The sequence below is a fragment of the Polyergus mexicanus genome, unplaced genomic scaffold (genome assembly GCF_030449975.1).
Source record: "Polyergus mexicanus isolate NDT 795.1 unplaced genomic scaffold, iyPolMexi1.0 SCAF_13, whole genome shotgun sequence".
In the NCBI taxonomy this organism is placed as follows: Eukaryota; Metazoa; Arthropoda; class Insecta; order Hymenoptera; family Formicidae; genus Polyergus; species Polyergus mexicanus.
The window spans coordinates 4,765,690-4,779,653 of NW_027223333.1; the positions used below are offsets into that span (position 1 = coordinate 4,765,690).

At 45.3% G+C, this 13,964-nt stretch overlaps 1 protein-coding gene across 1 annotated transcript; it reads left to right on the plus strand.

The window, feature by feature from the left end:
- The first annotated feature begins 3,098 nt into the window (after positions 1 to 3,098).
- Positions 3,099 to 3,935, plus strand: LOC138938994 (uncharacterized). The gene has a single exon (XM_070306418.1). It carries the CDS (start codon positions 3,099 to 3,101, stop codon positions 3,933 to 3,935), a length of 837 nt encoding a protein of 278 aa, XP_070162519.1.
- The last annotated feature ends 10,029 nt before the right edge of the window (positions 3,936 to 13,964 follow it).

Genomic DNA, 13,964 nt, shown 5'->3' on the forward strand with positions numbered 1-13,964 from the left:
CTAAGACGTTCCGAACGAACAAAACTTGCGTACAAAGCGATCTCAGCTTTGTGCGCAGAAAAACGTATATCCTCAATTTCCTTAATGTCGTGCAAGAATTTTCGACTAAACTCACTTACTGACACGTAACTAAGACGTTCCGAACGAACAAAACTTGCGTACAAAGCGATCTCAGCTTTGTGCGCAGAAAAACGTATATCCTCAATTTTTTTAATGTCGTGCAAGAATTTTTGACTAAACTCACTTACTGACACGTAACTAAGACGTTCCGAACGAACAAAACTTGCGTACATAGCGATTTTAACAATGTATGCCGTGAAGCGGTTCTTCTCAATTTCCTTAATGTCGTGCAAGAATTTTCGACTAAACTCACTTACTGACACGTAACTAAGACGTTCCGAACGAACAAAACTTGCGTACATAGCGATCTCAGCTTTGTGCGCAGAAAAACGTATATCCTCAATTTCCTTAATGTCGTGCAAGAATTTTCGACTAAACTCACTTACTGACACGTAACTAAGACGTTCCGAACGAACAAAACTTGCGTACATAGCGATCTCAGCTATGTGCGCAGAAAAACGTATATCCTCAATTTCCTTAATGTCGTGCAAGAATTTTCGACTAAACTCACTTACTGACACGTAACTAAGACGTTCCGAACGAACAAAACTTGCGTACATAGCGATCTCAGCTTTGTGCGCAGAAGAACGTATATCCTCAATTTCCTTAATGTCGTGCAAGAATTTTCGACTAAACTCACTTACTGACACGTAACTAAGACGTTCCGAACGAACAAAACTTGCGTACATAGCGATTTTAACAGTGTATGCCGTGAAGCGGTTCTTCTCAATTTCCTTAATGTCGTGCAAGAATTTTCGACTAAACTCACTTACTGACACGTAACTAAGACGTTCCGAACGAACAAAACTTGCGTACATAGCGATCTCAGATTTGTGCGCAGAAAAACGTATATCCTCAATTTCCTTAATGTCGTGCAAGAATTTTCGACTAAACTCACTTACTGACACGTAACTAAGACGTTCCGAACGAACAAAACTTGCGTACAAAGCGATCTCAGCTTTGTGCGCAGAAAAACGTATATCCTCAATTTCCTTAATGTCGTGCAAGAATTTTCGACTAAACTCACTTACTGACACGTAACTAAGACGTTCCGAACGAACAAAACTTGCGTACATAGCGATCTCAGCTTTGTGCGCAGAAAAACGTATATCCTCAATTTCCTTAATGTCGTGCAAGAATTTTCGACTAAACTCACTTACTGACACGTAACTAAGACGTTCCGAACGAACAAAACTTGCGTACAAAGCGATCTCAGCTTTGTGCGCAGATAAACGTATATCCTCAATTTCCTTAATGTCGTGCAAGAATTTTCGACTAAACTCACTTACTGACACGTAACTAAGACGTTCCGAATGAACAAAACTTGCGTACATAGCGATTTTAACAATGTATGCCGTGAAGCGGTTCTTCTCAATTTCCTTGATGTTGCACAAGAATTTTAGACAAATCTCACTTACTGACACGTAACTAAGATGTTCCGAACGAACAAAACTTGCGTACATAGCGATCTCAGCTTTGTGCGCAGAAAAACGTATATCCTCAATTTCCTTAATGTCGTGCAAGAATTTTCGACTAAACTCACTTACTGACACGTAACTAAGACGTTCCGAACGAACAAAACTTGCGTACATAGCGATCTCAGCTTTTTGCGCAGAAAAACGTATATCCTCAATTTCCTTAATGTCGTGCAAGAATTTTCGACTAAACTCACTTACTGACACGTAACTAAGACGTTCGGAACGAACAAAACTTGCGTACATAGCGATCTCATCTTTGTGCACAGAAAAACGTATATCTTCAATTTCCTTAATGTCGTGTGTGGCGGATAATCCACCACCAAGTAGAAACGCATGCCATATAAGGCGCGCGAAATACTCGCGGGAAATAAAGGTCTACGCGCTAATCACGTGCCACGCGCACAACAAGAACCGCGCGCTAAGCACGTGCCGCGCGCAGGACGAAAACCACGCGCTGAGCACGTGCCGCGCACAGGACGAAGAGCACGCGATAAGCACGTGCATAACAGATCAGGTAGTCAAATACCTAACCGCGAGGCGGCGAATTGGGCAAACCAAAATCTCGCTATCAGAATACCATCAACAACAGTATATAAGGTAGCGAAGCGACAAGGCAAGACAGTCTGCTCACGCTTTCGAGAGCGCAAGCAACAGATACGTGAGCACGACTCTTTTGATATACGCTTAGAGCGTCAAAAAGCTGTTAAACAGCACCCTAACAGGTTCGCCTTCACGACCGCTGCCGCCCCGTTCACCAGAGGCCGACCTACGGCAGAGAGCGGACCAGGAGGGCACACAGCGAACTAGCGAACCACCAGCCAAGCGGGTACAGTGGTCATTACTGCCCTGGAAGCTGGAGCCGCTGGAGATACCGGCCGTCAACTTCACACGTCCTCCAAGAAGCCTGCTCGCTACCTGGGACATCCGACTGAGGAGGTATACATCACCCTCCTATCCAGCAACGGTGCCAGCACTCCTGACACCACCGCCGCTGACACCTCCCAGGAGCGACGCAAAAAGAGGCGACAAGCAGGAGCGGGCCACCCAGACGGATCGTCGCGGCCTGGTACATCGCGGCACGCAACACCGACAACCGCAGAAACAGGAGCGGGCCACGCAGTCCTCCGACTCCGACTGGGAGGCCACCACCAGGACGACGGCCACGCAAACAGAGGCAGCATATCACAGGGCCTCCACAAGTATCCGGCGAGCGGTTTCCACACCGGCGAAGCCCAGGGGCACGTCCGGGCAAGGACCCTTGAAGTGGACTCGAACCACACCACACATCTCGTGGCGAGAAAACCTCGCCACGCGTAGGAGTCGCTAAACGCGACGCAATCGGCCCTTTTCAGGGCCACACAAAATTTAACACTTGTACATATATAATCAGGAGAATATATTTATTGTCGATACATAGACCACGCATTCTACCTTTCAATCGACATCCTATCTTCGAACACATCCACGCGACCACCACATTGGTGACCCCGACGAGGAAGGATGCCGAGAAACCCGAAGGATAGCACGATACTCGTCGACGACGAAGACCAGCCAACAAGCAGGATGGGACTACGCATCCCACCCTTCTGGCCGGAAGACCCGGAGCTGTGGTTCTCGCAGCTAGAAGGACAGTTCGCGTTGAGCAGCATCACAGATGACAACACGAAGTACGCTTACGTTCTCTCACGGATAGAACCTAAGCAAGCAAGAGAAGTCAAAGACGTCATCACGCAGCCACCAGCAACTCGCAGATACGAGGCCATCAAGAAGGCCCTCATACAGCGCCTAACAGATTCACAGGCGCAAAAGATAAAGCAACTCCTTGAGCACGAAGAACTAGGCGACAGGAAATCGTCGCAGTTTCTACGACATCTGACTACCTTGGCCGGAACGACGGTATCAGACGAGCTGCTAAGGACCTTGTGGCTAGGGCGATTGCCTCCACAAATGCAAGCAATACTAGCTACACGAACGGAGGACGAACTGAGCAGCGTAGCAGAGCAAGCAGACCGAATACACGAGGTCAGCAACCGGACACTCGTGGCGGCAATCGGACAGCAAACGGCAGCAACACAAGCAGCCAACCCATGGACAGCACAGATAGAAATGCTGACAAAGCAGGTCGCAGCACTCACGACACAGATGACAAGGTTCATGAAGCAAAGGAACACCCGAGGCAGCACGAGAGAACGCTCAAGAAGCAGGAGCCGAAATTATCAAAGAACACCTAAACAAGAGGGCATATGCTATTATCACAAACGCTTTGGAGCAGAGGCACGCAAATGCACTCAACCATGCACGTACAAACAGCCAAAAAACGAGGAAAGCAGTCATTGAGGGCGGCCAATGACGGCGACACAGAACCTCGCCGCCTGTACATAAAAGACCAGAAATCAAAAATAACATTTCTGATAGATACAGGCTCCGACATAAGCGTCTATCCACGCAGGTTTAGGCAGGGAAATCAGCAGAGACAGCCATTCGATCTATTCGCAGCAAACGGCACGAGGATCGTAACGTACGGCATGATAACCCTGCAACCAAACCTGGGATTGAGACGAGCATTTCCATGGCGCTTCACGGTAGCAGACGTAGCACAACCAATCATCGGCTCAGACTTTCTGGCTCAATATCACCTATTACCAGACGTCAAGAACCGAAAATTAATAGACGGGAAGACCGGACTGGCCACGCCAGGAACGGCAAAATACAGCGAAGTCACCTCGATAAAAGTTGTGAAAGAGGAAACACTCTACCACCGTATAATAGCAGAGTTTCCGGGAATCACACAGCCCGCAGGAGCGCAGAAGATAGCAAAACATAATACAGAGCACCATATAGCGACAACACCAGGACAGCCGGAAGCAAGCCGACCACGCAGATTGGCACCCGATAAATTACAAGCAGCAAAAGCGGAGTTCGACCTCTTGCTACAAGAGGGAATTATAAGACCATCAAAAAGTCCTTGGGCATCACCGCTACACATGGTGCCAAAGAAAGAGAATAACTGGAGACCATGCGGAGACTACCGCAAACTAAACGCGAGAACGATTCCAGACAGCTACCCAATTCCGCACATAGAGGACTTCGCGCAAACGCTGCATCAGAAACAGATCTTCACAACAATCGATCTAGTACGGGCATACAACCAGATCCCGGTACACCCCGCCGATATCGTAAAAACGGCAATAGCAACACCATTCGGACTCTACGAATTTCTATACATGCCATTCGGATTGAGAAACGCTGCACAAACATTCCAACGTTTTATAAACGAAATCCTACACGGACTGGATTACTGTTATGCCTACATAGACGACATACTGATAGCCTCAAAAACAAAAGAGGAACACAGTAAACATATGAGAGAAGTTTTTACCAGATTAGATACATATGGGATCAAAATAAATCCAGCCAAATGTGTTTTCGAGGCAAAACAAGTAAAGTTTCTCGGATACCTCGTGTCACAAGAAGGTACTAGGCCACTTCCTGAAAAAGTAGAAGCCATAAGAAACTTTCCAAAACCTAGCAGCATTAAACAAATGCGCCAGTTCTTGGGGATAATAAACTTTTATAGACGTTTTATCCCCGGGGCTGCTAAAGAACAGGCAACCCTCAACGACGTGCTGAAAGGTCCAAAGAAGAAAGGAAAAACACCTATCACATGGACGACAGAACTAGAAGAAGCATTCACCAGCTGTAAAAACAGCTTAGCTCGAGCAACACTACTAGCACATCCAGATCCAGCAGCAGAATTAGCGGTAACAACAGACGCCTCAGACACCGCAATCGGAGCTGTAGTCCAACAACGAGTAGACGGACAATGGCAGCCACTCGCGTTTCTAAGTAAAAAACTTAACAACGCACAAAAGCAGTATAGCCCGTATGATCGAGAGCTACTAGCGATCTACGTTGCTGTAAAACATTATAGACACTTGCTGGAAGGACGAACATTCACAGTATACACGGACCATAAACCGATTACGTTCGCCTTCAGACAAGATCCACTGCGCAGCTCACCACGACAAGCCAGACACCTCGAATTGATCGGACAATTTACAACCGACATTCGACACGTCTCCGGAAAAGAAAACGTCGTGGCAGATTCTCTTTCTCGCGTAGAAGCTGTAGAAAAGGCAGTAAACTACGAAGCACTCGCTCGAGCACAAGAGGAAGACTCAGAGTTACAAAAGATCCTGAAAGCAAAGAAAGGATTAAAACTAACAAAGATACCTCTTCCCGGAACAATAACCGGATTGTATTGTGACACGGAAACGCCAATCACACGACCATACGTACCAGAAGCACTACGGCGACAAATCTTCCTGTCACTACATAACCTGGCACACCCAGGAAGAAAGGCAACAGTAAAACTTATCACACAACGATACGTATGGCCACAAGCACAAAAAGACTGCACAAGATGGGCACAAGCATGCATACCATGCCAAAAAGCAAAAATCTCAAGGCATAATCAAACACCGTTGGGAAACTTCCTAAATCCCACACAGAGATTCCAACATATACACATGGACATTGTAGGACCTCTACCAATTTCGAAGGGATACCGATATTGCCTAACCATCATAGACCGATTTTCGAGATGGCCAGAAGCCATCCCAATACGAGACATAACCGCAGAAACAGTTGCACAACACTTATACACAGAATGGATCACACGCTACGGCACACCAGCAAAAATTACAACAGATCAGGGCCGACAATTTGAAGCAGATTTATTCAAACAACTAACACAGCTAACCGGTACGACGCACATAAGGACAACAGCATACCACCCGGCAGCCAACGGAATGGTCGAGCGCTTACACAGACAATTGAAGGGCGCAATCAAATGCTATCAAACCACCTCATGGACGGAGGTACTACCAACAATACTACTAGGCATTAGAGCCGCATGGAAGGAAGACCTGCAGGCAACCCCCGCCGAAATGGTTTACGGAGAAACAATCCGGCTCCCTGGACAATTCCTATGGGAACAACAGGGACAGGAGAGAGAGCAACAATCAGACACAGTAGTTGAGAAACTACGCAAAACTATGCAACAGTTAAGACCCGTAATAAAAAGGCACGGACAGAAAGCAGTATTCATATTCAAGGACATGGCAACGACACCACAAGTCTTCGTACGCCATGACGCCCCAACCGGAGCGCTACAACAGCCATACGACGGACCATACGAAGTACTGCAAAGAAATGAGAAGACATACAAGATCAAGGTCAACGGAAAACCAGTCAACATATCAATAGACAGACTGAAACCAGCATACGTCCTAGAAGAAGAACCAACGCCAACAACGCTAACATCGCCAGCAACGCCAACAACGCAAGAACAGAAACAGCCAATAAAAAAGGGATACACCCGATCCGGAAGACCAATACGACCACCGGTCAGATTCAACATTGACCAGTAAAGGAACTTCACCACAACCAAGGGGGTCCTGTGGCGGATAATCCACCACCAAGTAGAAACGCATGCCATATAAGGCGCGCGAAATACTCGCGGGAAATAAAGGTCTACGCGCTAATCACGTGCCACGCGCACAACAAGAACCGCGCGCTAAGCACGTGCCGCGCGCAGGACGAAAACCACGCGCTGAGCACGTGCCGCGCACAGGACGAAGAGCACGCGATAAGCACGTGCATAACAGATCAGGTAGTCAAATACCTAACCGCGAGGCGGCGAATTGGGCAAACCAAAATCTCGCTATCAGAATATCATCAACAACAGTATATAAGGTAGCGAAGCGACAAGGCAAGACAGTCTGCTCACGCTTTCGAGAGCGCAAGCAACAGATACGTGAGCACGACTCTTTTGATATACGCTTAGAGCGTCAAAAAGCTGTTAAACAGCACCCTAACAGGTTCGCCTTCACGACCGCTGCCGCCCCGTTCACCAGAGGCCGACCTACGGCAGAGAGCGGACCAGGAGGGCACACAGCGAACTAGCGAACCACCAGCCAAGCGGGTACAGTGGTCATTACTGCCCTGGAAGCTGGAGCCGCTGGAGATACCGGCCGTCAACTTCACACGTCCTCCAAGAAGCCTGCTCGCTACCTGGGACATCCGACTGAGGAGGTATACATCACCCTCCTATCCAGCAACGGTGCCAGCACTCCTGACACCACCGCCGCTGACACCTCCCAGGAGCGACGCAAAAAGAGGCGACAAGCAGGAGCGGGCCACCCAGACGGATCGTCGCGGCCTGGTACATCGCGGCACGCAACACCGACAACCGCAGAAACAGGAGCGGGCCACGCAGTCCTCCGACTCCGACTGGGAGGCCACCACCAGGACGACGGCCACGCAAACAGAGGCAGCATATCACAGGGCCTCCACAAGTATCCGGCGAGCGGTTTCCACACCGGCGAAGCCCAGGGGCACGTCCGGGCAAGGACCCTTGAAGTGGACTCGAACCACACCACACATCTCGTGGCGAGAAAACCTCGCCACGCGTAAAAGTCGCTAAACGCGACGCAATCGGCCCTTTTCAGGGCCACACAAAATTTAACACTTGTACATATATAATCAGGAGAATATATTTATTGTCGATACATAGACCACGCATTCTACCTTTCAATCGACATCCTATCTTCGAACACATCCACGCGACCACCACATCGTGCAAGAATATTCGACTAAACTCACTTACTGACACGTAACTAAGACGTTCCGAACGAACAAAACTTGCGTACATAGCGATCTCAGCTTTGTGCGCAGTAAAACGTATATCCTCAATTTCCTTAATGTCGTGCAAGAATTTTCGACTAAACTCACTTACTGACACGTAACTAAGACGTTCCGAACGAAAAAAACTTGCGTACATAGCGATCTCAGCTCTGTGTTTTGATAAGTGTTTCTACTCAATTTCGTTGACGTTGCACAAGAATTTTCTGCGTATCTCACATGTTGACACGTAACTAAGACCTTCCGAACGAAAAAAATTGCGTACATAGCGATCTCAGCACTGTGTTCAGAGAAGTGTTTTTACTCAATTTCCTTGATGTTGCACAAGAATTTTCTGCGTATCTCACATGTTGACACGTAACTAAGACCTTCCGAACGAAAAAAACTTGCGTACATAGCGATCTCAGCTCTGTGTTTTGATAAGTGTTTCTACTCAATTTCGTTGACGTTGTACAAGATTTTTCTGCATATCTCACATGCTGACACGTAACTAAGACGTTCCGAACGAAGGAAACCTGCGTACATCGTGATCTCTGCTCTGTTTGTAGAGAAACGTGGATCCACAATTTCCTTGACCTTGTACAAGAATTTTCTGCATATCTCACTTGCCGACTCGTAACTAAGACGTTTCGAACGTAGGAAACATGCGTACACAGCGATCTCTTCTCTGTGTGCAGAGAAACGTGATTCCTCTATTTCCTTGACGTTGTACAAGAATTTTCTGCATACCTCACATGCTGACACGTAACTAATACGTTCCGAACGAAGGAAACTTGCGTACATAGTGATCTCTGATCTGTTTGTAGAGAAACGTGGATCCACAATTTCCTTGACCTTGTACAAGAATTTTCTGCATATCACACTTGCCGACACGTAGCTAAGACGTTTCGAACGTAGGAAACTTGCGTACACAGCGATCTCTTCTCTTTGTGCAGAGAAACGTGATTCCTCTATTTCCTTGACCTTGTACAATAATTTTCTGCATATCACACATGTTGACACGTAACTAAGACGTTCCGAACGAAGGAAACTTGCGTACATAGTGATCTCTGCTCTGTTTGTAGAGAAACGTGGATCCACAATTTCCTTGACCTTGTACAAGAATTTTCTTCATATCACACTTGCCGACACGTAACTAAGACGATCCGAACGTAGGAAACTTGCGTACACAGCGATCTCTTCTCTGTGTGCAGAGAAAAGTGATTCCTGTATTTCCTTGACGTTGTACAAAATTTTTCTGCATATCTCACCTGCCGACACGTAGCTAAGACATTTCGAACGTAGGAAACTTGCGTACACAGCGATCTCTGCTCTGTGTGCAGAGAAGTGTTTCTACTCAATTTCGTTGATGTTGCACAAGAATTTTCTGCATATCTCACTTGCCGACACGTAACTAAGACGTTCCGAACGAAAAAAACTTGCGTACATAGTGATCTCTGCTCTGTTTGTAGAGAAACGGGGATCCTCAATTTCCTTGACCTTGTACAAGAATTTTCTGCATATCACACTTGCCGACACGTAACTAAGACGTTCCGAACGAAGAAATCTTGCGTACATAGCGATCTTAGCTCTGTGTTCAAAGAAGTGTTTTTACTCAATTTCCTTGATGTTGCACAAGAATATTCTGCGTATCTCACATGTTGACACGTAACTAAGACCTTCCGAACGAAAAAAACTTGCGTACATAGCGATCTCAGCTCTGTGTTTTGATAAGTGTTTCTACTCAATTTCGTTGACGTTGTACAAGATTTTTCTGCATATCTCACATGCTGACACGTAACTAAGACGTTCCGAACGAAGGAAACTTGCGAACATAGTGATCTCTGCACTGTTTGTAGAGAAACGTGGATCCTCAATTTCCTTGACCTTGTACAAGAATTTTCTGCATATCTCACTTGCCGACACGTAACTAAGACGTTTCGAAAGTAGTAAACTTGCGTACACAGCGATCTCTTCCCTGTGTGCAGAGAAACGTGATTCCGCTATTTCCTTGATGTTGCACAAGAATTTTCTGTATATCACACTTGCCGACACGTAACTAAGACGTTCCGAACGAAGAAATCTTGCGTACATATCGATCTCTGCTCTGTGTGCAGAGAAACGTGATTCCTCTATTTCGTTGATGTTGTACAAGATTTTTCTGCATATCTCACATGTTGACACGTAACTAAGACGTTCCGAACGAAAAAAACTTGCGTACATAGCGATCTCAGCTCTGTGTTTTGATAAGTGTTTCTACTCAATTTCGTTGACGTTGTACAAGATTTTTCTGCATATCTCACATGCTGACACGTAACTAAGACGTTCCGAACGAAGGAAACTTGCGTACATAGCGATCTCAGCTCTGTGTGCAGAGAAGTGTTTCTACTCAATTTCGTTGACGTTGTACAAGATTTTTCTGCATATCTCACATGCTGACTCGTAACTAAGACGTTCCGAATGAAGGAAACTTGCGTACATAGTGATCTCTGATCTGTTTGTAGAGAAACGTGGATCCACAATTTCCTTGACCTTGTACAAGAATTTTCTTCATATCACACTTGCCGACACGTAACTAAGACGTTCCGAACGTAGGAAACTTGCGTACACAGCGATCTCTTCTCTGTGTGCAGAGAAACGTGATTCCTCTATTTCCTTGACGTTGTACAAGATTTTTCTGCATATCTCACCTGCTGACACGTAGCTAAGTCGTTTCGAACGTAGGAAACTTGCGTACACAGCGATCTCTTCTCTGTGTGCAGAGAAACGTGATTCCTCTATTTCCTTGACCTTGTACAATAATTTTCTGCATATCACACTTGCCGACACGTAACTAAGACGTTCCGAACGAAGGAAACTTGCGTACATAGCGATCTCTGCTCTGTGTGCAGAGAAACGTGATTCCTCTATTTCGTTGATGTTGTACAAGATTTTTCTGCATATCTCACATGTTGACACGTAACTAAGACGTTCCGAACGAAAAAAACTTGCGTACATAGCGATCTCAGCTCTGTGTTTTGATAAGTGTTTCTACTCAGTTTCGATGACGTTGCACAAGAATTTTCTGCGTATCTCACATGTTGACACGTAACTAAGACCTTCCGAACGAAAAAAATTGCGTACATAGCGATCTCAGCTCTGTGTTCAGAGAAGTGTTTTTACTCAACTTCCTTGATGTTGCACAAGAATTTTATGCGTATCTCACATGTTGACACGTAACTAAGACCTTTCGAACCAAAAAAACTTGCGTACATAGCGATCTCAGCTCTGTGTTTTGATAAGTGTTTCTACTCAATTTCGTTGACGTTGTACAAGATTTTTCTGCATATCTCACATGCTGACACGTAACTAAGACGTTCCGAACGAAGGAAACCTGCGTACATCGTGATCTCTGCTCTGTTTGTAGAGAAACGTGGATCCACAATTTCCATGACTTTGTACAAGAATTTTCTGCATATCACACTTGCCGACACGTAACTAAGACGTTCCGAACGAAGAAATCTTGCGTACATAGTGATCTCTGCTCTGTTTGTAGAGAAACGTGATTCCTCTATTTTGTTGATGTTGTACAAGAATTTTCTGCGTATCTCAAATGCTGACACGTAACTAAGACGTTCCGAACGAAGAAATCTTGCGTACATAGCGATCTTAGCTCTGTGTTCAGAGAAGTGTTTTTACTCAATTTCCTTGATGTTGCACAAGAATTTTCTGCGTATCTCACATGTTGACACGTAACTAAGACCTTCCGAACGAAAAAAATTGCGTACATAGCGATCTCAGCTCTGTGTTTTGATAAGTGTTTCTACTCAATTTCGTTGACGTTGTACAAGATTTTTCTGCATATCTCACATGCTGACACGTAACTAATACGTTCCGAACGAAGGAAACTTGCGTACATAGTGATCTCTGATCTGTTTGTAGAGAAACGTGGATCCACAATTTCCTTGACCTTGTACAAGAATTTTCTTCATATTACACTTGCCGACACGTAACTAAGACGTTCCGAACGTAGGAAACTTGCGTACACAGCGATCTCTTCTCTGTGTGCAGAGAAACGTGATTCCTCTCTTTCCTTGACATTGTACAATAATTTTCTGCATATCACACATGTTGACACGTAACTAAGACGTTCCGAACGAAGGAAACTTGCGTACATAGTGATCTCTGCTCTGTTTGTAGAGAAACGTGATTCCTCTATTTCCTTGACCTTGTACAATAATTTTCTGCATATCACACTTGCCGACACGTAACTAAGACGTTCCGAACGAAGGAAACTTGCGTACATAGCGATCTCTGCTCTGTGTACAGATAAGTGTTTCTACTCAATTTCGTTGATGTTACACAAGAATTTTCTGCATATCTCACTTGCCGACACGTAACTAAGACGTTTCGAACGTAGTAAACTTGCGTACACAGCGATCTCTTCTCTGTGTGCAGAGAAACGTGATTCCTCTATTTCCTTGATGTTGCACAAGAATTTTCTGTATATCACACTTGCCGACACGTAACTAAGACGTTCCGAACGAAGAAATCTTGCGTACATAGCGATCTCTGCTCTGTGTGCAGAGAAACTTGATTCCTCTATTTCGTTGATGTTGTACAAGATTTTTCTGCATATCTCACATGTTGACACGTAACTAAGACCTTCCGAACGAAAAAAACTTGCGTACATAGCGATCTCAGCTCTGTGTTTTGATAAGTGTTTCTACTCAATTTCCTTGATGTTGCACAAGAATTTTCTGCGTATCTCACATGTTGACACGTAACTAAGACCTTCCGAACGAAAAAAACTTGCGTACATAGCGATCTCAACTCTGTGCTTTGATAAGTGTTTCTACTCAATTTCGTTGACGTTGTACAAGATTTTTCTGCATATCTCACATGCTGACACGTAACTAAGACGTTCCGAACGAAGAAATCTTGCGTACATAGCGATCTCTGCTCTGTGTGCAGAGAAACGTGATTCCTCTATTTCGTTGACGTTGTACAATATGTTTCTGCATATCTTACATGGTGACACGTAACTAAGACGTTCCGAACGAAAAAAACTTGCGTACATAGCGATCTTAGCTCTGTGTTCAGAGAAGTGTTTCTACTCAATTTCCTTGACGTTGTACAAAAATTTTCTGCATATGTCATTTGCCGACACGTAACTAAGACGTTCCGAACGAAGGAAACTTGCGTACACAGCGATCTCTGCTCTGTGTGCAGAGAAACGTGATTCCTCTATTTCGTTGACGTTGTACATGATTTTTCTGCATATCTCACATGCTGACACGTAACTAAAACGTTCCGAACGAAAAAAACTTGCGTACATAGCGATCTTAGCTCTGTGTTCAGAGAAGTGTTTCTACTCAATTTCCTTGACGTTGTACAAAAATTTTCTGCATATGTCATTTGCCGACACGTAACTAAGACGTTCCGAACGAAGGAAACTTGCGTACATAGTGGTCTCTGCTCAGTTTGTAGAGAAACGTGATTCCTCTATTTCCTTGACCTTGTACAAGAATTTTCTGCATATCACACTTGCCGACACGTAACTAAGACGTTCCGAACGAAGAAATCTTGCGTACATAGCGATCTCTGCTCTGTTTGTAGAGAAACGTGATTCCTCTATTTCGTTGACGTTGTACAAGATTTTTCTGCATATGTCACATGCTGACACGTAACTAAGACGTTCCG